Genomic DNA, 24,970 nt, shown 5'->3' with positions numbered 1-24,970 from the left:
TATTGTATTAACCTACACAAAAGTATATTTTCCTTTCAAAACGATTTTCAAATCATTTTCACTAAATGTATGGTGAAATATGTCTTTTTTTTTTTAAACCACAATATTGTTGTAAAATAGGGGTGTCTCTTATACTGAGTTACATCATGTACAGGGGCAGATACACCATGCTGTATCTCATGTCTCCTCCTCCTCCTTGTGCAAGAAAGACATAGTACAAATGTACTGAGAGGACAGAAAAAGTTCTAGGTATAAGAAGAATCAGATCTAGTATGTAAGAAATAAATGTATGTTAGTATGGATATGGGATGCATATAGATTAGGATAACTTTATAATGAGGAGCTGATCCTTTCATTTGGAAGGACCTTGCAGAAGAAGGAGACTCAGGAAGGCACAACTGGTCCCTTTTCCCAATTTCCTTTCTCCTCAAGATATTTTGTCACCTTTTTTGATACTGCTTACATTACTGACTACCCAGAACCATTTGACTTGTTATCCACCCTTCATCCATTAATGCTGTTCTCTCCACCTAAACTTTCATTAACCCCCCCGCCTACTGAGTCAACAACTATTTCCCCCTACTATCATATATCTCTCACCTTCCTCATGCCTCTCTTTCCCACCCACTCATGCAACCTACCCAACATCATCTTACTTTCATCCTTCTCCTGTCTACTATTTCAACATTACCATTCTGCTGTTCAGCACTGTCAGTCATCTTCTACTCCCATCCAACCACTCTCTAGCTCCATTTGATTTCTGAAATGTGGATATTCATGTAGCTCCTCTACGGCAAGAAACTAGTTCTACCTTGGTCCCTTCTCTCTTATGCTTATCCATCTTTTGCTCCTCATCTTCTTGCATAAACTCATCAATTGCATGATGGCCCCACTTGTACTGGTGGCATGAAAAAAGCACTCAGTTCATTCTGTAAAGATGATTGCCATTAGGAAGGGCATCCGGTAATAGAAACCATGCAGAAGCAGACACTGGAGCATGATGCAGCCTTTGACTCCATTGAATCCTGTCAAACTGTGCTGCCTATGCTCACATGGAACATTGACTTTAAATGATGATGATGATGGGGATGATAACACACACACATGTATATATGTATATGTTTGTGTGAGTTTGTATTTCCTCACATCTTCACATGTGTTCACTCGTTGTAAACAAAAGGATTATTCAAACGGTGTCATTTGTTTCCAGTTTTCTACATAATATGAGTCTTGGGGATTATTATATTGCTTGGAAAGAAATGAGATTTGGCATCTGCAAAGGCATCTAACCATAGAAAAAAGCCTCTACTTTGCTCCAATGTAGTCTTTTTTGACTCATGCAAGTATGGAAAAGTAGACACTAAAACATTGGTGATGATGTGTCTGTGTGCATGAATATGCGTGCCCCTCCCCACCATCGTTTTTACATCCACTTTTGCATGTATGCATGGGTTGGATGGAGTTTATTTGAGACAAATTTTCTATCGCCAGATGCCCTTCTTGTCATCAGCCCCCATCTGTTTCCAAGCATGGTAGTATTTCTCCATAGCCTGACATATTCACTCACAATATTGGAAAGGAATGACACTGTTTGTATGACATCAACATTCATTTACCACTGTCATGCAATTTCAAGACAAGGAGACACAAACATTCATGCATGCACACATGCACCACCTGGTAGGCTTCTTTCAGCTTCCATCCTCCTAATCCACTCACAAAACTTTGGTCAGCATGGGGCTAAAGTAGAAGACACTTGCCTAAGGCGCCATGATGTGGGACTGAACCCAAAACCATGTTGTTAGGAAGTAAGCTTCTCGATTATACACCCATATCTGCACCTGTATATGAATAGTAATTCTCTTTTCTTGTGTGTTTCAGGTTCCTTTTTGGATATTCATATATGTGGTGCTTGTAAGATGCAGTTCCACAATGTTGAGTTGTTTATTGAACACAAGCAGCAGAATTGTCCAGTGCTGGCTGAAATGCACTCTGCTGCTTTAGATGCTCTCAGAGACCAGGCATCAAAGCCTTCTCAGACAGACACTGATGTTTCAGAAATCTCATCGACATCTCTTTCATTGGCTACAGCAACACTGACGGTAGCTCCAGTAGTTAATTCCTCACCAATGTCTATCACCGGTACCAATCCTGACTCTTCAAGCATTAACACACATTCTGTTGTACTAAATGGTAACCAAGGCGACAGTGCAGTCCATGAGAATTCCATTCGTCATAATACTTTACACCTACAAGCTGAAAGTGTTGACCCACAAAGTGATGTGGACCCAACTCTAAGTAGTAAGCTAGATTTGTCTTTCCTTGATGCTCAGCAAGTCATGAACGAGAATCTGAAGCCCAGAAGAGATATCAGAGATCCATTCCTCACCTCTACTGCTGCCAGTTGCCATTCTGTTTTGGAGCATTCCTGTGAGCAGGTGAGCAATACTTGAAATTACTTCTTATTAGGGTGGTTAATTAAGAAGGTGAGCTGATAGAATTGCTATCATGTTAGAAACAATGGTTAGTCAGCAACATTTCTGGCTTTACATTCTCAGTTTAAATACCACTTAGGTTGACTTTGCCTGTCATCCTTTGGGTCTTGGTGAAATAAAGTACCAGTCAAGTACTGAGGTTGGTGTGATTGACTTGCCGCCTCCCATCAAAATTATTTGACCTTGTGCCAAAATTAGAAAGAATTATTAGAAGATGTTTGATTAGCAGAGTTGTTAGTGTTGGACAAAATGCTTTGTGATTTTTGTTCTGGTTTTTCACTTTCTGAGTTCAAATCACACTGAATTCATCTTTGCTCTTCATAAGTATCAGTGAAATATTTCTCTTCTTCAAATTGGTGCTTATGTTTGAAACAATCATCATCATCATGGTGGTGAACTGGCAGAATCATTAGAATGCTAGGCAAAATGCTTAGCTGCTTTTTGTTTGTCTTCATGTTCTGAGTTCAAATTCTGCCAAGGTCATCTTTGTGTTTCATCTTTTCAGAGTTACCAGTTGAGTACTGGGGTTGATGTAATTCCTCACTCCTCTGAAATTTCTGGCCTTGTGCCAAAATTTGAAATAATCATCATTCACAAATGTTTTGTTGTCAATGCTGCACTTTCCTGTATCACCTGTTTCAACATAATTGTAATATATATACAAACTATACCATTTTAACCCTGAGCAATGCTGAGTATCTCTGTTAGTTTTGTAATAGTTTTCTAGCTGTATAAGGCCTCTACCACCTTCAGTATGTTGTATATATAACCTTTCTATGTCAGGATTTTTCCTATTATTTTTCTTGTTTTCTTGTCTATTTTGATTAGTTCATTTAGAGTCCGGTTAAGAATATTGTAGCTGTAACTTATAACTGGGATGGCTAGAGTGTTGATACCTATTATCTTGTTTTTCGCATTGAGCTCTGTTTTCAGTATTAATCTAACTCATCTATAATATTCTTTTCTTATCTTCTCTTTCATTTGTGTGTTGTACTGTATCTAGTTCATTGATTCCTAAGTATTTGTATGTCTGGCTTTGGTCTAATTCTCTTATTTCATTTGCTTTATCTAATCTTAACTAATCTTCCTCTTTGCATAGTTGCTTTGGCACATTTTTCTAAGTCAAATTTCATGTTTATTTCTTTGGTAAATCCATGTACTGTGTGTAGTAATATTTCCAGCTGTTTATCATTTGTAGCGTACAGTTTTAGATCATCCATGTATACGAGGTGGCTGGTTGTTTTGCCATAACAGTTGTATCCACATCTAGTTCCGTTTTTATCATTATTATTATTATTATTGTTTTTGTTGTTGTTATTATTATTATTATTATTATTATTATTATTATTATTATTATTATTATTATTAAGGTGGTGACTTGGTGGAGTCAGAGTATCAGACAAAATGTATTCTACTAGTTATTCTGTCTGTTTGCATTCTGAATTCAAATCCCACCGAAGTCACCTCTGCCTTTCATTTTTCTAGGATTCATAAAGTAAAGTACCAGTCAAATACTAGGAACAGGTTAATCATCTCATGTCTCTTCCAAATTTCTAGCCTTGTGCCAATGCTAGAAACAAAGTTGTAAAGTGTAGAGTGTAAGAATTAGAGTGTCTGAGAAAGCATGTTATAGTATATCTCATGATTCTTTAAGTTCTGAGTCCATATCTTGCTGAGGTCAACTTTGCCTTTCGTCCTTTCGTCCTTGATAAAATAAAGTATTGGTTAAGTAGTGGGTTGATATATTGACTAAGCCCCTTGCTCAAATTGTTGACCTTCTGCTACCAAAGCCAGTCACCTGATGATGTGCCAGTACACAACTCCTGCTGAATCATATTTATCTATGTAATTATTTATGTAATAGTATGAGATGGAAAACTCAGCAACTAACAGCTGTTACCATTGCACAGAAACAATTGTAATTTGTGATTAAAGCCTGTTTGTTCCATTTTCTTGTTTTATAAATGTTTGGAAATTTGCTGTGTGTGAGAAGACCCGGCAAGCCAAGTGAGATCGTTGCCAGTGCCCCTGGACTGGCTCTTGTGCGGGTGGCACATGAGATGCACCATTCTGAGCGTGGCCGTTGCCAGTACCGCCTGACTGGCCTTCATAGGATTTTCGAGCGAGATCGTTGCCAGTGCCCCTGGACTGGCTCTTGTGCGGGTGACACGTAAAAGCACCCACTACACTTTCTGAGTGGTTGGCGTTAGGAAGGGCATCCAGCTGTAGAAACTCTGCTAAATTAGATTGGAGCCTGGTGTTGCCATCCGGTTTCACCAGTCCTCAGTCAAATCGTCCAACCCATGCTAGCATGGAAAGCGGACGTTAAACGATGATGATGATGATATGTGTGTATGTTATCATCATCATCATCATCTTCATTAAGTGTCTGCTTTCTATGCTGGCATGGTTTGGATGGTTTAACTGAAACTGGTAAGCTGGAGAGCTGCACCAAGTTCCAGTCTGATTTGGATTGGTTTCTATGGCTGGAAAGTAGTTGATAGCTTCCATTATCTTGGTGACCAAGTCAGTAGTGGAGGTGGATGCTCCGAGAGTGTAGCTGCGAGAATAAGAAGAGGCTGAGCAAAGTTCAGTGAGCACCTACCTCTGTTGGTAACTAAGGGCCTCTCCTTCATAGTGAAAGGTAAATTGTATTATGCCTGTGTATGAACAGCCATGCTACATGACAGTGAAACATGGGGTGTGATCACCAAGGGTATGTGTAGGCTTGAGAGAAATGAATCCAGTATGTTTCATTGGATGTGCAATGTCAGTGTGCATGAATGACAGTGTAAGCAGCTTGAAAGAAAAGTTGGGCATAAAAGGCATCAGATGTTGTGCGCAAGAGTGACGGCTGTGCTGGGATGGTCACGTGACGCATATATGGATGAGGACAGCTGTGTAAAGAAGTGCTGATCTCTAATTGCGGAGGGAACCTATGGAAGAGGCAAACCTAGGAAGACATGGGACAAGATGGTGAAGCATGATCTTAGTATACTGGGCCTCACCGAGGCAATAACAAGTGACCGAGACCTTTGGCAATATGCTGTGCTTGAGAGGACCAGACAAGCCAAGTGTGGTTGATGCTGGTGTCACATAACTGGCACTTGTGCAGGTGGAATGTAAAAAACACTCTTTGAACGTTATGCGTGTGTCTGTGTGTGTGTGTGTGTGTGTGTGTGCCAGTTTCTATACAGTTTCAGGTGATGGTTAAGTACGAGTGATAATGGTTGTGTATTAGTGATGATATGTGAATATTAGTGGTGATGGTTGAGTGTGAGTGCTGGTGGTTAAATATGGGTCATGCTAATCTAATGCAGGGTGGCCCCAAAATGTAGGTTTACAGTTATCATGTAGACACTTTAAATTTCTTTTAAAACATTTTATTACATTTAAATTTCTATCTTACAATTAACTAAATTAGCATAGAATAATGGTTTCATATTTTTTTTACAACTAAGATCTAAACTGTTAATATATGAATATGAAACCTACTTTTGGGCCACCCTGTATATCAGATTCTTATTATTTCCTTTCGTATCAAATATTGTTATAAAATATATTATAAATTATAATGTAAAAGAAATAAAGCATTATTATATTACATTATAAGAAAATTATGAGGAAGCAAATTGTGGAACCACCAAGGAAAATGAAAAAGACATCGTTAGTGAGAGAAGTGAATTATCTTAATACAGGGGGAATATTTTTGTATAAAGTGCGTTAATTGTCGTGCATGAGTCTAAAATCAAAACTGCGTCCCAAACACGTCATATATATACGCAGAGATTAAACAGAAATGAAAGAGGATCATGTAAGGGAGATAATTGTGGTTCCAATATACAGGAGTATTCTCCCTTATCTGAGCTGTTAAATGTTTCTCAAATATTTGTCCGTATCATTAAATCTAGTGGCAGACAGATATCACAACGGACGCGCGCGCGCCCATGAATACACATATACACATATAAAAATCCATCGAAATACTTGCACACATAGTAAAGCATACAGGAACTCAATCATGGGGTCTACACATGGTCACTCGACCCATTAAAAATCAACAACCTAAAACACCTAAACCTTTTTTTAAAACAGTTTTTGATCCTGGATCATCTCAAGCACAGATTTTTTAATTAATTATTTTTAAGTAAACACTTTGAATCTCTGGATACTGGTTGAATGTGTCACGTAGAACAGGGTTTACTCTTAACGTTTTTGACAAAATTTTGTATTTTAGAAGTTATTTTTTGTTAAAGGTGTCGTATTTGAGTAAGTGACGAATTGGCAGAGTTGTTTGAACGTTGGATAGAATGCCCCTTGGTATTTTTTCCATCTCCTTGCATTCCCAAATTCAAATCTTACCATAGACTTTAACTACCTGGCACCTCTGATCCCTTTAGTGGATCCCACATTGTTACAGGTATTTGGAGCAAGGGTTCTAGTTTGACAAGAACTTCTCCCCAACCCACCTTCGTTTGTTCGTTCGTTCGTTCCTTAAAGGTAGGCAGGATTGTGAGGCTGACCAAGAACAATGAAAATACAACACTGGATCTTGCGATAATAACTCTGAAAGATAATTTGTGTACTCTGTGTGTAATCTTTGTGTTGTCTACTCTTCACGTGTGCCAGAGAGAGAGAGAGAGAGAGAGAAAATGTGTGACAGATTGTATGGATTTGTGTCTAAAAGAGAGAGAGAGAGAGAGAGAGAGAGAGAGAGAGAAATTGTATGGATTTGTGTGTGTGTGTGAGAAAGAACAATGTGTGATAGTGTGTGTGTGTGTTAGAGAGGGTGTGAGTGTGTGAGAGAATAAGAGACAATGTATATATTTGAGAGACAAAGAGATAGATAAAGAAAGAGAGATAGATAGATAGAAAGATAGATAGATAGATAGATAGATAGAGAGAGAGAGAGATAGAGAGAGAGAGATGATGATGAGCATTCATTATTGACAACTCTATTTTCTAGGCCAGCAGTCATGTTATTGATGGTACCACAGATCTCTCGGAACTGTCAAGTGAAGCAAAGAATGCTTATATTACAAAAATGGATCAAAACTCATCACAAGTGTGTGTTGCTGTGACAACAGAACAGTTAGTACAGAGCCTAGGATTGAACAGCAGCCCCTCGTCTTCATCTATCGTGGCTCCATCAACTAATGTCAGCAATCAGGTTCTGGTAAAACGTGTCCAAGAACAACTTCAGGCAGATGCGACGTCTTCAAGAGATGCTGCAGTTGCACAACAGTTTTTCACTGAGCAAATCATCACAGAATCTTTAGAGAATTTGGCTCCGATCAGCTCTGATGTATTGCCTAGCAACCAACAGGCTCTCCCACAAAACTTCACTTTACTCTCCTGTGATAACCAACAACCCTACAGTAATAACAGCAACAACATCATTACTACCACCACCATTAATACCACCACCACCACTGCCACTGCCACTGCCACCAATACCACCATTACATCCACCACCAACAACAATACCACCACCCCCATCACTACCATCAACAATATCTCTTCGTGTGTATCATCCACTCAGTCACAGAACACTTCACAGATTGATAGCTACCGGCTACGGCTGCTGGGTAGTTCAGAAGCAGGTTCTGTTAGCAGTTTGATGGCTATCGTTCAGGAATTTGACAGTTCTGTGGGTCATGCCAGTTCCCTTTTATCCGAGTGCCAGTCCCTGGAAACTTCTTCATCTTCCCACCAGCAACAGCCTCAATCTACACAAGTATCATCCCACGTCAACCAACACAATATTGCTGTTAGTGATTGTTCTAACAACGTCAATCCTGTTGAAGCTAACTCAGTCTTTCAGTCACAGTCTACTTGTCTAATACCTGTGCTACCAGCAACCACTGCAAGCACCACCTCTACAACTACATCAACAAAACAAGGTTTGTATTACGTATCTTTTACCTTCTTCCTATAAAATTAATTTTCTTTTCTCATAGAAATTCTTATCTTTTCATTTTATCTTTTATCTTTTATTTGCTTCACTCATTGGTTTGTGGCCATGCTGGGACAATACATTGAAGGGTTTGGTTCAGTGGTTCTCAACCAAGATTCATATAGCCCTTGGCAGGTGGTCTATATAAGATTTTGTTAAAATTTATGTACAGTAAATTGGTTCAAACTTCTACAATGCACAAAATATTCTAACAATTTTTTTTATACATCATCATCGTTTAACGTCCACTTACCATGGGTTGGACGATTTGATTGAGGACTGGTGAACCAGATGGCTACACCAGGCTCCATCTGATTTGGCAGAGTTTCTACAGCTGGATGCCCTTCCTAACGCCAACCACTCCGAGAGTGTAGTGGGTGCTTTTACGTGCCACCAGCATGAAGGCCAGTCAGGTGGTACTGGCAATGGCCACGCTCAAAATGGTGTATTTTATGTGCCACCTGCATAAGAACCAGTCCAGCAGCACTGGCACGATCTCGCTCGAATGTCTTTACATGTGCCAAGAAGGCGACGCTGGGTACAGGTGCCATCACAATTTCATTTTCATACACAGTGAATGGCTACGGAAGGGGTCCAGTAGAGTAAAATAGAAATCAAAGGGATCCATGGGTAATAAATGGGTTGAGAATCACTGGTTTCGTTGAACAAATCAATCCCAGTTTCTTATTTCTAAGTCTGATACTCATTTCATTGGTCTCTTTTGCCAAACTGCTAAGACACAGGATATAAACAAACCAACACCAGTTGTCAAGCAATGGTGGAGGACAAACACACACACACATATGTATACACACACATATGCATATGCATACAAATACACATTTACATACATTGGACTGCACTATGGCCATGCTGGGGCACTGTCTTATAAGTTTAATTGATGAAATCAATCCTGTTATTTTTATTTTTAGTATGGTACTTATTTTATCTGTCCCTTTTTGTTGAACCACTGAGTTATGGGGATGTAAACACGTGAACACCATTTGTCAATTGGTAAGAGACAAACACAAAGACCCCACCCCCCTCCCACACACACGTGCCCATAGTGCACTTCTGGACAGTTTCTTATTTTTTTATTGTCCACAAGGAGCTAAACATAGAGGGGACAAACAAGGAGAGACAAAGGGATTAAGTTGATTACATCGATCCCAGTGCGTAACTGGTACTTAATTTATCGACCCCAAAAGGATAAAAGGCAAAGTCAACCTCGACGGAATTTGAACTCAGTATGTAATGGCAGATGAAATACCACTAAGCATTTCGCCTGGTGTGCTAACGTTTCTGCCAGCTCGCTGCCTTCTTGACAGTTTCTGTTTAGCAAATCCATTCACAAGGAATTAGTCAATCTGGGGCTATAGAAGAAGACACTTGTCCAAAGTAGGCACAGTGGAACTGAACTTTAAACCACATAGTTGTGAAATATACTTCTTAACCCCACAGCCATGTCTGCATCTATAAACACACACACACACACACACACACACACACACACACACACACACACAACATGTACACAGACACACAGCACACACGCAGGGACACATACAGACACAGACACACACACACGATTAGGTGGTCAGCGATTAAACTGCCAACTGTATCAAGCTTGTTTGGCAAGGAGGGTGGTTTTCATTGGATCCCCTGCAGGATGAAAAAACAAAAGGACCTGTCAAAGGGTAGATGAACTCAGTAGGGTCAATGGGCATCCAACAGTTGTGAGTGAGGCCCTTAAATTCTGATGTAACACCTATGACTTTAAATTTCTAAATCTCTCAGAGAGAGTTATGCAATAACAGCATAATAAAGTGATGGCTTGTTGCCAACTTAATATGGCAGCTCCAGGAAAGGGAAGAATCTTAATGTTATTTAGCCCCAAGAAACACTGTTTCTAGTTGGCTTTTTGAACGCTTGTGTTGTGTAGGCAACTAGAAACGGTGTTTCCTGGGGCTAAATAGCAGTAGTATTCTTCCCTTTCCTGGGGCTGCCACATTAAGTTGGTAACAAGCCATCACCTGTGACTTTGTTTGCATCTAATGTTATAGACTAGTTCCTCTTTTTGGGAAAATGTATACAGTGTTTAGAGAGTGAGATTGACCCTGCACAAGGCCCTTCCTCACTTTGGCCCTTTAGCATTGAAACTGGCTATTTTAAGTCTATATATTTATTTCATTTTTTTTTCAATGTTTACTTGTTTCGGTCATTAGACTGTGACCATGCTGGGGCACTGCTGTGAAGAATTTTAGTCAAATGAATGAATCCCGTTAATAATAATTTTTTTTTTAAGCCTGGTACTTATTCTGTTGGTGTCTTTTGCTGAACTGCTAAGTTTCTGGATGTAAACACACCAACACTGGTTGTCAAGTGGTGGTGGGGGACAAATACAGACACAGAGACACATTACACTCATACATATATATATATACATATACGTAAGGGTTCTTTCACTTTCCATCTACCGAATCCACTCACAAGGCTTTGGTCTGCTTGAGGTTATAGTTGAAAACACTTGCCCAGGGTATCATGTGTATATGTGTTTGTGTGTGTGCATATGGTATGTGTATGTGTGTATATATGTTTGTGTGTGTTTGTGTATGTGTTTGTGTGTATTTGTTTGTGTATGTATATTTGTGTGTGTGTGTAAGAAAGAGAGAGAGATCATCATGTATCACACACTTTCTCATTGTCTCACCTTTACTCTTTCTGTTTGTTTCTTTCAGCGGCCCAAACATCTAGTGGGACTAAAACGTCTGTCAAAACCAGACCAACACTCCAGAAGAAGTTCAAGTGCACTTTCGAAGTGTGTGAGTTTCAGACGGCCTACATGAAGGACCTTGACCGACATACCCGTACACACACTGGCGAGAGGCCTTTCCAGTGTACAAAGTGTCAAAAGTCTTTTAATCGCAGTGACAAGCTGAAGATCCATGAGAGGGGCCATACTGGCACCAAACCATATCAGTGCGAAATGTGTATGTATATCCATACATTTTACACACATACACACACAACACGCACTACACAAAAGAATAGGGATTTTAAATCTGAGCAGATATTGTGCAAGTGATCTGATAAAATCTAGATTTGGCTAACCACATTGATCGATAGGAAGTATTTAGAATTGTTTAGAATAAACAATTAAACTGTACTCCCTTCGAATGGTAAACCCCGAGTTCGCTTCGGTGGATTTCATGTGGAATACAGAGGGAGCTTATCAAGACATAATAATGAAAGATTAAGAGTTATACATCTTGAAAATTTATTCATTAAAAAGCATTTTCTTCATATTACATTCCATCACATATTTCTGCTGAATAAGTGTCTTCAGATTCTTTGATATAATAGTTTTGTGCATTTAATTGATTTATATTTAATCAATTGTGGTACACATAGAAATCCAAAGGTTGACAGTCCGATACAGATTTATTCAGGGTGTGGAAGAGGGAGACCCTGGACGAAATATTGACGTCAGATTGAATTTATTGAGGCAGATTTTTTTCTTCTTATGATCATAATAGCAAAAGTAAGATAATGTAATGTGGTTTTAGATATACTATGTCTGAAATCAAGATGAGATAGTCTCTGCTGGAAAGCATTTTATTATAGATCAACTGGATCAGGATTGGTCTGGGGTTAAATGACATTAACAACAAGAATAAGATAGAATTCAAAAGGTACCACTACTTAAATTCTGAAGGCACATGATTGGGCAGTTAGGGTGTTTAACTTACAATCAAGCTTTCAATTCTGAGACGGCTGCACAATATGTTCTTGAGCAAAACACTTCATTTTATGTTACTCCAGTTCATTCAGATGAAAATGAGTAGCAGCAACAGCTGGGAGTTAACTCTGCAACAGACAAACATCTTTTCAGGGAGAGTATTGTATTCTTGGTTGCTTCTAGGTCATGAAACTGAGAAGAGTCCTGTCTAATGAGGTTAAAAACTTGAGACAGACATCTTTAGACCTGAAATAGAACTCAGACTTAATATCTCTGATCTGATAGTTCAATATCATTTTACTGCTAGTTGCCTAGAATTTTTTTTTTTTTTGTTGGCACTCCGTCGCTTACGACATCGAGGGTTCCAGTTGATCCGATCAACGGAATAGCCTACTCGTGAAATTAACATGCAAGTGGCTGAGCACTCCACAGACATGTGTACCCTTAACGTACTTCTCGGGGATATTCAGCGTGACACAGTGTGACAAGGCTGACCCTTTGAATTACAGGCACAACAGAAACAGGAAGTAAGAGTGAAAGAAAGTTGTGGTGAAAGAGTACAGCAGGGTTCGCCACCATCCCCTGCCGGAGCCTTGTGGAGCTTTAGGTGTTTCTGCTCAATAAACACTCACAACGCCCGGTCTGGGAATCAAAACCGTGATCTTATGACCGCGAGTCCGCTGCCCTAACCACTAGGCCATTGCGCCTCCACTTTAGTTGCCTAGAAACACAGTGCAGAAATGCCTTGTGAGGTTGTTTGTTAAAGCAGAAGTCAAAACCCTATCCTCACAGCCATCACTACCCCTCTATCTATGATATATTATTTTCTACTTCAGGTCCATATTCCTCAGCCGACAGCAGCAGTTTGAAAAAACATCTCCGGATTCACACAAATGAGAGGCCTTTCAAGTGAGTTGGTATCAAATTCTGTTGTTTCTGTGCCACTTCTGTAGCATTGCTGAATTGGCATAATTTCTGACAAAAGGATTAATAGAATCAGTGGTAAAAGAGATGTTAATGAAGAATAGTAAAGGAATTGGTAAAGGAATAATAAAAGGAATGTAAAAATAACTGATGAAAGGGAGGACATGTTAACTGGTAAAAAGAATAGTAAATTGACTGTTAAGGGAAATGGTAAAAGAAATGGTAAATTGACTGGTATAGTGGATGGTAAGACAGTTGACGAAAGGAACAGTAAATTGACTGCCAATAGACTACATAATTAATTACAAGCATAAATGTGTGATTGAGGCATTTGCTTTGCAGTCACCTGGTCTAAGGTTCAGTTCCATGCTTGGTATCTTGGGTAAGTGCCTTCTACTATAGACCCAGGATAACTAATGGTTTGAGAGTAAACTTGGTAGACAGAAACTACAGGAAGCCGTTTGTATGTGTGTGTGCATATGTATAGATGTGTGTGTGTATGAATGTTGATATTCCACAATTTGTCATTGCTTCAATGAAATGATGTTTACATTTCTTGTTGACATTACAAAGCAGTTGTCCTGAGCTTTGAGAGATGCATGAAATAAAAATAAATTTCCTTACTTGAAAAACAAGTCAGAGCTGATGACACAAAGAGCATCTGGGTGTTAAATTCTGCTTCAGATTTGTACCCCTCTAGTTCATGCTAGTATGGAAAAAACAGACATTAATAAACAAATAAATGGATGGTATGGAAGAAATGGTGAAATCTACGGTTGTGAGTTAATAAATTGTGGTTATTGTTGGTGAGTACCCTTGCTGACCACCTCTCCTTAATCAGATATATGAGGACTTCTGCACAACTTCTGAGCTTCTGTCTTCCAAATTCTCTCATCAGGCATTGGTCAACCTAAGGGCTAAAGTGGAAGTCACTTGCCTGAGATGCCACATAGTGAGACTGAACCCGAGGTCATGTGACTAAGAAGCAAACTTCTTAACCATACACAGATGTACATATGTATGTGTGTATGTGTGTGTGTGTGTGTGTATGTAGGATGGATGGATGGACTAAGGCACCATGGGGTTTTATTCCATCTTTGTTGCACAGATGACACTCCCTCATCACTCCCTCTGTTGGAAATGCAGTGAACTAGTGATTGACCTTTTATATATTTGCTTTGAGTTATTTTGAATTCAGTTCAACTACATAGCATTTGCTGATCCACTGGTTCTTTCACAGTGAGAGACGAAACTATGGGGCTTCTTACTTGTGGGAGATTGCAAACTAACACATGTTAGTGAAAATCTGACACTCGCACACACAAACACACTTGTGTACACACATACATGTATACACACATAAGCACAAACACATCTACATGCGCATACACACTCAATCACTCACTCACACAAAAAACACATGCACACACACATATGTGACATGTTTTTTTCTCAGTTTCTGTTTAGAAAATCCACGCACAGGGCATTGGGTGGCTTGAGGTTACAGTAGGTAGTATAATAGAAGACACTTGCCCAAGGTAGCCATGTAGTTAGATTGAACCCAAGAGTCAGAATCCTATGGTGACAAGGCAAACCTCATAACATAATCATTCCTGTGCCAATTGGAATATAAGATAAATAAATAAATATTAGTAACAGTTTTGGGATCAGTTCCATTGTGTGGTACTCCGGGCAAATGTCTTCCACTATAACCTCAGGCTGACCAAAGCTCTGTGCAGTGGATTTGGTAGGTGGAAACTGAAAGAAGCCCATTGTGTGTGTGTATGATGATGGTGCCCCCCTGACTGGCTCCTGTGCCAGTGGCACGTAAAAAGCACCATGCAAACGTAATCAATGCTAGTGCCCTCTGACTGGCTCCCATGCCAGTAGCATGTAAAAAGCACGACCCGAATGTGGTCGATGCCAGTGCTCCCTGACTGGCTCCTGTGCCGGTGGCATGTAAAAAGCACCCACTACACTCTTGGAGTGGTTGGCATTAGGAAGGGCATCCAGAGCAGATTGGAGCCCAGTGCAGCCTGCTGGCTTGCCAGTCTTCAGTCAATCCATCCAACCCATGCCAACATGATGATGACACACACATGACATTCATACTTCATGTCTCTGAAGATGACCAGATTATCAGCTTTACATTTTGTGGGTCCTGAGGTGGCTTATTAGGCTAATTTTAGCTGAAATTCATGGTTGCAGTGGGAGTATGTAATAACAGAGTTAGGAGCTGGCATTGCTCTTGCTTTCTGAGCAGCCCTCTTCTCTTTAGTATATGCACATATATCTATATCTATTCAGCCACCTAACCCCTCATACATGCACACACACATGTATATATCTATGTGTGTGTGTGTCTTTGTGTTTGTCCTCTACCTCTTATTTCTTTACTGCCCAAAAGGGGCTACACACAGAGGGGACAAACAAGGACAGAAAAATGGATTAAGTCGATTATATCGACCCCTGTGCATAACTGATACTTATTTAATCAACCCCAAAAGGATGAAAGGCAAAGTTGACCTTGGCGAAATTTGAACTCAGAACGTAGCGGCAGACGAAATACCGCTAAGCACTTCGCCCGGCGTGCTAACGTTTCTGCCAGCTCGCTGCCTTGACAAGTGGTGTTGGTTTGTTTATTGCCCTGTAACTTAGTGGTTTGGCAAAAGAGACTGATAGAATAAGTATCAGGTTTTAAAAAACAGAATAAATACTGAAACAATAAATTGTATTTAACAATAAAAGGTAAGTAAAAGATAACAGAAATCAGAAGGATTAAAACTGAAATAATGCTAACATATTTGTGTGTTGTTTGTTATATCTACAGGTGCCAGATATGTCCATATGCCAGTCGTAATTCCAGTCAGTTGATTGTCCACATTCGTACACACACAGGGGACTCACCATTTCAATGTCAACTTTGTGATGCAAAGTTCAAAATAAATTCAGACCTCAAGCGACATGTCCGCATCCACACTGGGGAGAAGCCATACAAGTGTGATCTCTGTGATTACAGGTGTTCAATTAAAGGTATGTCATATATATTGCCAAATCACTTCTCTTTCTCTGTCTCTCTTCCCCACTTCTCTCTGTCTCTTCATCTCTCTGTTTTTCTTTCTTTCTGTCTCTCCTCTCTCACTCTTCCTTCTGTCATACATGCATACAACACACAAAACTACATACATACATGAACACATGTATGTGTATGTATGTATATAGACACACACACACACATCTGACAAGCTTTTGCATAGCTTCTGTCTACCAAATTTTACTAACAAGGCTTTGGTGGACTTATGGCATTGGAGGAAGACACTTACCCAACACCCTCCCTACCACTAAAGTTAATTTTTATCCTTACTGTTGCCACCCCTACCAAAAGCTGCCCACACTAATACAAACCTGATGATGATGTTAATGTCCATGCTGCCGCCGCCACTACCAACATATTTAACATTGTAACCCTAAAACAATAATCCTTTTTTTGATCCCACCTTTGTCCTACACCCTCACGTGTATATGTGTAAATGTCCATTCGATTGTTTCTTTAGAATGTTTTGCTTCCCAACTCTTGGCCACCATATTTTAAAAATATGATGATATACCCATCATTAAATTTATATCTCTTTCTCTCTCTCTCTCTCTCTCCTACAGCTAACCTCAAAAGTCACTATCGAATCAACCACTCAACAGACGACCAGATCCGCTGTGATAATTGTAATTATGCTACATCTTCTCGTAAGAGTTACCGAGAACATATCAAGACTCATGATACTGACCGCCCCATCAAATGTCCATCTTGTCCATATCAATGCTCCCGTAAAAGTGCATTAATTAACCACCTGCGCACACACAGTGAAGATCGTCCATTCTCTTGTGATTATTGTGCCTACACTTCCAAGCAGAACAGCAATGTGAAGACTCACATGGCAAAGAAACATTCAGACAAACTGAAACAGAAGAGGAAGACAGGTTCACGCAAAAAATCAGAACTTATCGAGAAAGTTTCTGCCAATGCAAGCACCAATTCTTCACCCATAACGAATCTGGAACCGTCTGGTGGATCTCAAATGAGAATCAAACCAAACTGCAAGAAATCCTTTTGCTGTGTGCAGTGTAATGCTTCGTTTGTCCGACAGGATTCTTTACGAAGCCACATGCGACAACACCGAGATATTGAAAAGGCTCTGCAGAATTCAACGATGAGAGTGCTTGAAGTACAGAATCCCATGGTGCCAGTGAACACTCAGGCAAGCCATACTATGAAAGGTTCTTCACCACAAACTCTGACAAGTCTTCTCACTGCTAACACAACCAACAATAGTAGTAGTAACCAGTCAGTGTCTTCTACTAACAAATTCACAACATTACTTGTTGGTGCTGGGAACAGCTCATCTGTGAAATCTGTGTCAGAATCTTCTTCTTTGGTATCCACATCATCCATTGTCAACATCATCACAGCGCCACACACTTCAAAATCGAATAAAAATGCTCCTGTTTGTCAACAATCATTCTTGAATATTGGGAACCTGAGCAGCAATTCAGTTTCTTCAGATGTAGAGCAACCCATTTTAAAAAGTTTGGTGACCTCAAAATCTCTTTTAATCAGTGGCCAACCACAATCACAACAACATCAACAAGAGCAGCGGCTACAACAACAAGTAACACTATCATCAACAAACAGTACCCCAGCAACGATAGCAATGACACCAAGTAGTTCGTCTTTTATATCAATTTCTAAAGACTTGGCTTCCAATATTATTTTCTCACAATCCACAAATTCTGCATCTTTAGAAAGCCAAGCTGGTAGTCTACCGCAGACTATCAGCCAAAACTTGGTTGATCACACATCTCAGACAGTACATTGCCAACCAAGGGACTCAATAGGAGCCCCTTTATCAACTTTAGCAACTGGCTCACAGACGACAGTGTCGCAAGTGTTACCTTCAACTGTGAGTAGTCCAACTGTAAGTAGTGGTGCTCAGAGTGTTATGAATGGTATCTTGTTGAGTAGCCAGCCACAGCAGAGTACCATTGTTACTCCACAATTCTTGCAGGCAGCTCCCAATACTTTACAGCTTATTTCAAATATCTCTTTGCCTTTCATACGTATGCCGGCAGCATCACTCAGTACTCAGCTTCTACCGAACCAAGTTGCTGGACAACGTCCTGAGCAAATAAGCATTGTGAATTCACCTCTAAGTCCTACTTTGACGAGCCACCAACAACACCATTCTGCCACATCTGAAATCCCTCTCCATATCCTATCCCAACATGCTTCACAGACAGGCACCATTCCTATTAATGTCCAAATATCTCGTGTTGACATTGACGCTTCAAATATCAAAAACGAACTTCTTGAACAATGCAGTGCAGCTGGTTTGCCTTCAGCTTCACTTCAGTTAATCCTACCACCAAGTCTTCAGCCGACACCAGCTACCATACAGCAGGTCAGCACTTTAACATCTGCTGCTAATACAATCAACATCCCAACAACAGCCAATGGAGAAATTATTGTACAAGTAACGAGTTCTGGTTCAACAGATCTTTCATCCTGTTTGCCATTAGATCAGATTACCAACACTTCAAGTAGAGTCAGTCCAATGACCTCAGACTGATAACTTAGTCCCTGCATTTCTTAGACCAGTGACTGACCATTGCATGAAAAATTGACTCGTAATGTAAGTATATATGTTTTCTTCATTGTCTTGCATCATGGAAGAGCTATTTTTGCTCTTTCCATTGAAATTGTCAGCATTATTATTATCTATCCTAAATTTAAAATTATCAACATTAAAATTATCTATTCTAACATTATAATTATCAATTTTAAAGTGATTTATTCTAATGCTAAATTTATCAACTTTGAAATTATCTATTCTAACAGTGAAATTAAATTTTCAATGTAGTGGTCCAGTACGGTCTTATATAAGATGATTATATTAAACTAAAGAACTGAAAAATGAACAAATCCAAATTGTCTTAAGTATATATATATATATATATATATATATGGCACTTGTGCTGGTGGCACGTGTAAAGGCATTCGAGCGAGATTGTTGCCAGTGCCGCCGTACCGGCTCCTGTGAAGGTGGCACGTAAAAGCACCCACTACACTCTCGGAGTGGTTGGTGTTAGGAAGGGCATCCAGCTGTAGAAACTCTGCCAAATCAGATTGGAGCCTGGTGTAGCTATCTGGTTTCACCAGTCCTCAGTCAAATCGTCCAACCCATGCTAGCATGGAAAGCAGACGTTAAACGATGATGATGATGATGATGATGATATATATATATATATATATATTTACATAAATTACATCTTTGGAATTTTGTTTTTCTGTTTGCATCACCAAACCTATGTATGTGTGTGTATCTGTCTATTTATATATATAGCTTAATATTTGTATATTTCAGAAAGTGGTGACAAAATTTAACTGTGCTCCATCTCCATACCTTCCTCAAGAAACAGTTAGAAAAAAAGAAGAAATAAATAAATAAATATAATAAAATAAAATATGTTTTTGAGAGGTTGAATAGTGGTGGGTTTTAATGGAGTACTGTAAAAGATGTTGTCCAACTTGTGGAGTTCACTGTTTGCCATCAGCTTATTACAGATGATCAATAGAAGAAAATACCTCTGCTTGAAACTACTAACTGGAATTGGTCAGCAGTGTTTATTGGGGAACAAATAAACAAGTGTGCTATATTCTTTGTTTCCAAAGAATATGGAGACTGGTGGAGGACAGAGGGTGGTCAGTTACAATTTACCAATGTTGGTATCAACCCTTTAGTATTTAAACTGGCCACATCTGGCCAAAATAATCTGCCTCTTTTTATGTTCAAACTGGTCAGATCCAATATCTCACACCTACTCTACAATGTCATAGTAAAAGTAAACAACCTCATCATTGAAAAATCTTGAAGCCACAAGATAATGCATTGATTAATTCAAGACAATGTGAATAAATAATACAGAGTAATCTGAATGCTAATGGGTTAAACCAGTGTTAGAAGATTTGAGTGAGGGATAAAATGCTTTGGTGGCATTTAGTTATAATTCTCTTTCATTCTGAGTTCAAATCCTGTGAGGGTCAGCTGTGCTTTTTATCCCTCCTGTTCAATGAAGAAGATTTAGCTACTATTTCTAGTATGTCATGTGATTTCATAGAAGCTCCCTCATTGATTTAAATATGTTAATTAATTCAGTATTGTGAAATTGTAATGTTTGTTCTCAGATTAAACACACTGTTTAGTCTGAGGTCTGCGTAATCCAGCTAATCTCTGATGAAGGTGTTTCAGCCCTCACCACCCAGCCTTTTCTGTCACATAAGTCTACATTGTCCAAAGCGGCCTTCCCTTTTGTAAAGACAGTCAAGCAGTAAACTGGCAGAATTATTAGAATATTGGACAAAAATACCTTGGAGTATTTGTCTGTGTCTTTATATTCTGAGTTCAAATCCTATGAAGGTCAGCTGTGCCTTTTATCCCTTTTGGGGGTTGATAAAATAAAGTATCAGTGAAGTACTGAGGTTGGGATTGATTGAATTAATATTACACATCTTGCTTCTAATGTGAAGATTAAAAATCCAGGTTTAATCTCTAGTTGGAGGATACCCTAATCCATCCCACCCATCCACTAATCTCAGAAGTTCTGTAAAGAATCATGAGTGCTACACTTTACTTGTGACTCTACTCCACATATTCCACTCAGTCGTTGTCAATCCACAAGTGGATGAAAGCCTCAGCACACCATTATACCAGCTTATTTACACTGGTTGTAGAGCTATCTGTCCACACTGGTCAGTTGCAGGTTGGATGGAATTCCCAATGTTAGATATCCTTGTTTTGTCATGGATCATATTCCACTCAGATATTTTTCAGATTCCAAATTGAAAAATAACATACACAACCACCCACCCACAAACATGCATGTCACATGAAAGACAAAATAATATGAAATAGCTAAAAAAATAGACAAAAAAAAAGCCAAAAAGGAAAATGAAACTGAACTTTGTAAACCCCTGACATTCCATCCCTAATCATGGCTTTTACCCATTCTAATCACAGATCCTCAAAATTTCAAAACACAAACTGCTGTTATTTCTATTCTGTCTCACAAGGCTCTGAAAAGGCCATGGGCCATATCCATCCTCCTCAGGATATTACATTCAATTAAAACAAAATATAAAATAAAATAAAACATAAATTCAAGTTCAAATTAAATTTGTATCATAATTGGAAATATTTAATTTCCTTTGTTGGTGTTGTTGTTGCTTTTGTTATTTAGCCCTAGGGCAGCTCTGTTCAAACAGCACTGTATCCAAAGGCTTTCCATGCATGGCCATCTCGTCTTATTTTCAGAATTACATTATCTAGTGTATCTTTTTTTTTAAGATGCCAGATTGTGCTATGAGGAATATTTAACTACTATTTCTAGCATGTGATGTGGTTTCTAGAAGCTCCCTCATTGGCTTGAGTATATTTATTAATTCAGTATTGTGAATTGAGTATTGTAATGTTTGCTTTTAGATTAAACACATTATTAAGCTTGAAGTCAGCATAATCCAGCTGATCTCTGATTAAAGGCATTCCAGTCCTGACCATCCAGCCTTTTCTGTCAGATAAATCTACATTGTCCAATGCAGTGTTCCCTTTTTGAAAGACAGTCAGGCAGTAAATTGGCAGAATTGTTAGAATATTGGATAAAAATAGCTTGAAGTTTTTGTTTGGGTCTTTATATTCTGAGTTCAAATCCTATGAAGGTCAGCTTAGTATTTCATCATTCTGGGAGGAAGTACCAGTCCATGATGGTAGACTGGCAGAAACGCTAGGTGTTGGTTTATGTTTTATTGGTATTTGTTCCAAATTCTCTACATTCAGAGGTCAATTTTGTCTTTCATATTTTGAGATTGATAAATAAAGAACTAGCTGATGGCAAAATTGTTTGATTGTCAAACAGGATGTCTTATGGTATTTGTTCTGGCTCTGAACATTCAGAATTCAAAACCTCACCCAGCTTACCATTATGGCAAAGAAACTGCTTCCAGATAGACAAGTTAAATAAAAAAAAGAATAGTGTGTGGTGGGGTTAGGAGTAGATGAAGGCATGTAGTCTAGTGATTAGTGTGGTGCACTAATGATTAGTGTGTTCTTGAGAAAATCACTTCATTTTACATTGCTCCAGTCCACTCAGATATAAATGAGTTCCTAGCAATAGTTGGGAAGTTAACAACTGGGATGGACTGACGTTACGTTCAGGGGAAGTGCTGCAATCTCAATCACTTATACACTTTGGAAACCAGGTTAAGCTCCGATCTTACGAGCCCAGACCCAACTGGTGGCGGTGGTTGGGAGCGCTGTATGCATCGCCATATAAACAGGAAAATATAACGAAAATATAATACGGAACAACCGGGGAATTATCGTTTCATCAGCTGTCTAGTCTAAGGAATTTGCAGTTTCGGCATTTGGGATAGTACTGCTTAGCCCTAGCCTACGCCAATAGCGCTGAACGCAGTTGTTAAGGATTGATTTTTGTCTTATTTTCATTGTTCTCATATTCGCTGGATCAATTCCCGTTTGTTCTGCCTGTTATTGTTTTCTTGAATAGTATCGTAGGCGCAGGAGTGGCTGTGTGGTAAGTAGCTTGCTTACAAACCACATGGTGCCGGGTTCAGTCCCACTGCGTGTCACCTTGGGCAAGTGTCTTCTACTGTAGCCTCGGGCCGACCAAAGCCTTGTGAGTGGATTTGGTAGACGGAAACTGAAAGAAGCCCGTCGTATATATATATATATATATATATATATATATATATATATATGTATGTATCTATATATATATATGTATGTGTGTATATGTTTGTGTGTCTGTGTTTGTCCCCCCAACATCGCTTGACAACCGATGCTGGAGTGTTTACGTCCCCTTAACCTAGCGGTTCGGCTAAAGAGACCGATCGAATAAGTACTAGGATTACAAAGGATAAGTCCTGGGGTCGATTTGCTCGACTAAAGGCGGTGCTCCAGCATGACCACAGTCAAATGACTGTAAAGAGTAAGAGTTTCGTTTTCTCTTACATTAATAACCCTTCCTCCAAAAAATGGCATCAGACTCAAAGGTATTTATGTCCTTATTAAATGGGAGCAATCTAAGGATACAAAGGGGCTCAACAGATGAATATGAGAATGATGATGTTCGAGCGTTGGAGAAAATGCTCTGTGGTATTTAATTTCAGCTCTTTATGTTATAAGTGCTCAAGTAGGTGTAGCCAATGTATCTGTACATTGTCAACAAAATGGTGTCTTGTTAAAAATACTCGAAGGAAGATAGGAAACTATCCTTGTATTCGTCGAAAATACTATGATAAATACGTACTGTAGTTGTCACCGAAATCACCAGAGAGCGTTTGTAGTCCTAGCGGTACTTGTGGGTCGTAGCTTTAATCCGTCAACCAGTTTAATATCACTACTTGGTCTTTGGATGCTTTTAGTAGATTCCACTTTGTTGCAAGCATTTGGACAAGGTCTTCGGTTTGAAGTTATCTTCTTATTTTCCATCAACCAGTCTCGGTCAACTTCCAAAGGCTCTTCGGTACAACTTTTCCTACTAACTAAATGTCAAAATAAATGACTGTGTAAATTGGGTAACATTTGGCTGCTATTTCCAATAGGTCGAAGCACCACATAGAAGCGCCAGAGTTGGCTCATTAACATAGTGGCTGTCTTCTCTGAGTGATAGATGTGTAGCAAGGATATAGAACTGACTCCCGGTCAAATCATACTGCTATGGAATAAGCAGGAAATCAGAGTACAAGGTAGACATGTCCAATTTAGGAAATGCTCTCTGTACGCCTTTGTACTACGCCTTTTTGCTATGCCTTGTTTTGTTCAGAGTTGTCAGTCCTGAGTTCCCTTTCATATCTGCCGTTTTGCATGTGGGTCACTCAGTTTTTGCTAGTCATTAGAACACCGGATAAAATAACCTCGCAGGAATTGGTCCCTAATTTCTGCACTCTGAGTTCAAATTCCACCGTTTTCAACTTTGCCTTTCATCTTCTAGTGACTAATAAAAAATACCAATCTAAGGCATTGTTGTTGGCGGAATTGACAGAGGGTCTGGCAAAATGTTCCTGCCATTTTTATCCCATAAGAAAAGTGATACAGTTGGATAAATGGATTCCGTACGAATTGATTGAACATCAAAAATTGCAGCAACTAGTGGTGTTTAATGCTGCTAATCCGCAGTAAAAAATATATCTTTATGCCCTGTATCATTACTTGTGATGATAAATGGATGTCGTTTGTCAAAAATAGACGATCTGGGCTGTGGCTAGGTGTAGATGAGCCTTAAAAACATTTTTCAAAGTAATCAGTGCTCTTAAAATTATTATGGGGCTTTGTAAAACATGTCTACCATTCTCTATTTTTTGCAAAAACGAAGAATAAATAACTAGCTGGAATTCCTTTAAGCTTGTTTAGGGTTGATGTGGGGGTTAAACAACAACTTTAAAATGTCTAATCGGAATGCCACACATTCCGATGGTATGGTTATCACTGAATATGACAAAAATATAATAGGTTCGTCTAAAAAAAGAAACCAAACTATTTAAAAAGCAGGCTAACCAACTGCATTAATGTTCAACCGATATATTATATCAATCATAGATTATATCAGCGCTGCTTGGGCCATCAATCTATCTGCAACAGTCCAAAATAAGCTACAAAGAAACACAAAACAGTACATTTTAGATCAACAAAGATTGTACGTCTACGGACCAACTACATACACAATGAAAGGAATATACAAAAAATGAAAGACAACCAAGACGTAAGTGGTACAGGTTGTTGCTGGAGTTAA

At 39.1% G+C, this 24,970-nt stretch overlaps 1 protein-coding gene across 1 annotated transcript in view; it reads left to right on the top strand.

Moving 5' to 3' along the window:
- LOC106869822 (uncharacterized) overlaps positions 1-21,333 on the top strand; it is a 26,416-nt gene extending 5,083 nt beyond the window's left edge. The window contains exons 2-8 of the mRNA XM_014915712.2: positions 1,882-2,438; positions 7,462-8,398; positions 11,190-11,441; positions 13,027-13,099; positions 15,945-16,147; positions 16,772-18,798; positions 19,531-21,333. Coding sequence (XP_014771198.1) covers positions 1,882-2,438; positions 7,462-8,398; positions 11,190-11,441; positions 13,027-13,099; positions 15,945-16,147; positions 16,772-18,735 — 3,986 coding nt within the window. The 3' untranslated portion in view covers positions 18,736-18,798; positions 19,531-21,333. The remainder of the gene's footprint in view (positions 1-1,881; positions 2,439-7,461; positions 8,399-11,189; positions 11,442-13,026; positions 13,100-15,944; positions 16,148-16,771; positions 18,799-19,530) is intronic.
- Positions 21,334-24,970: the final 3,637 nt, after the last annotated feature.

Source organism: Octopus bimaculoides, chromosome 6 (genome assembly GCF_001194135.2).
Source record: "Octopus bimaculoides isolate UCB-OBI-ISO-001 chromosome 6, ASM119413v2, whole genome shotgun sequence".
Classification (NCBI taxonomy): domain Eukaryota; kingdom Metazoa; phylum Mollusca; class Cephalopoda; order Octopoda; family Octopodidae; genus Octopus; species Octopus bimaculoides.
This window is presented reverse-complemented; position numbering and strand designations above follow the sequence as displayed.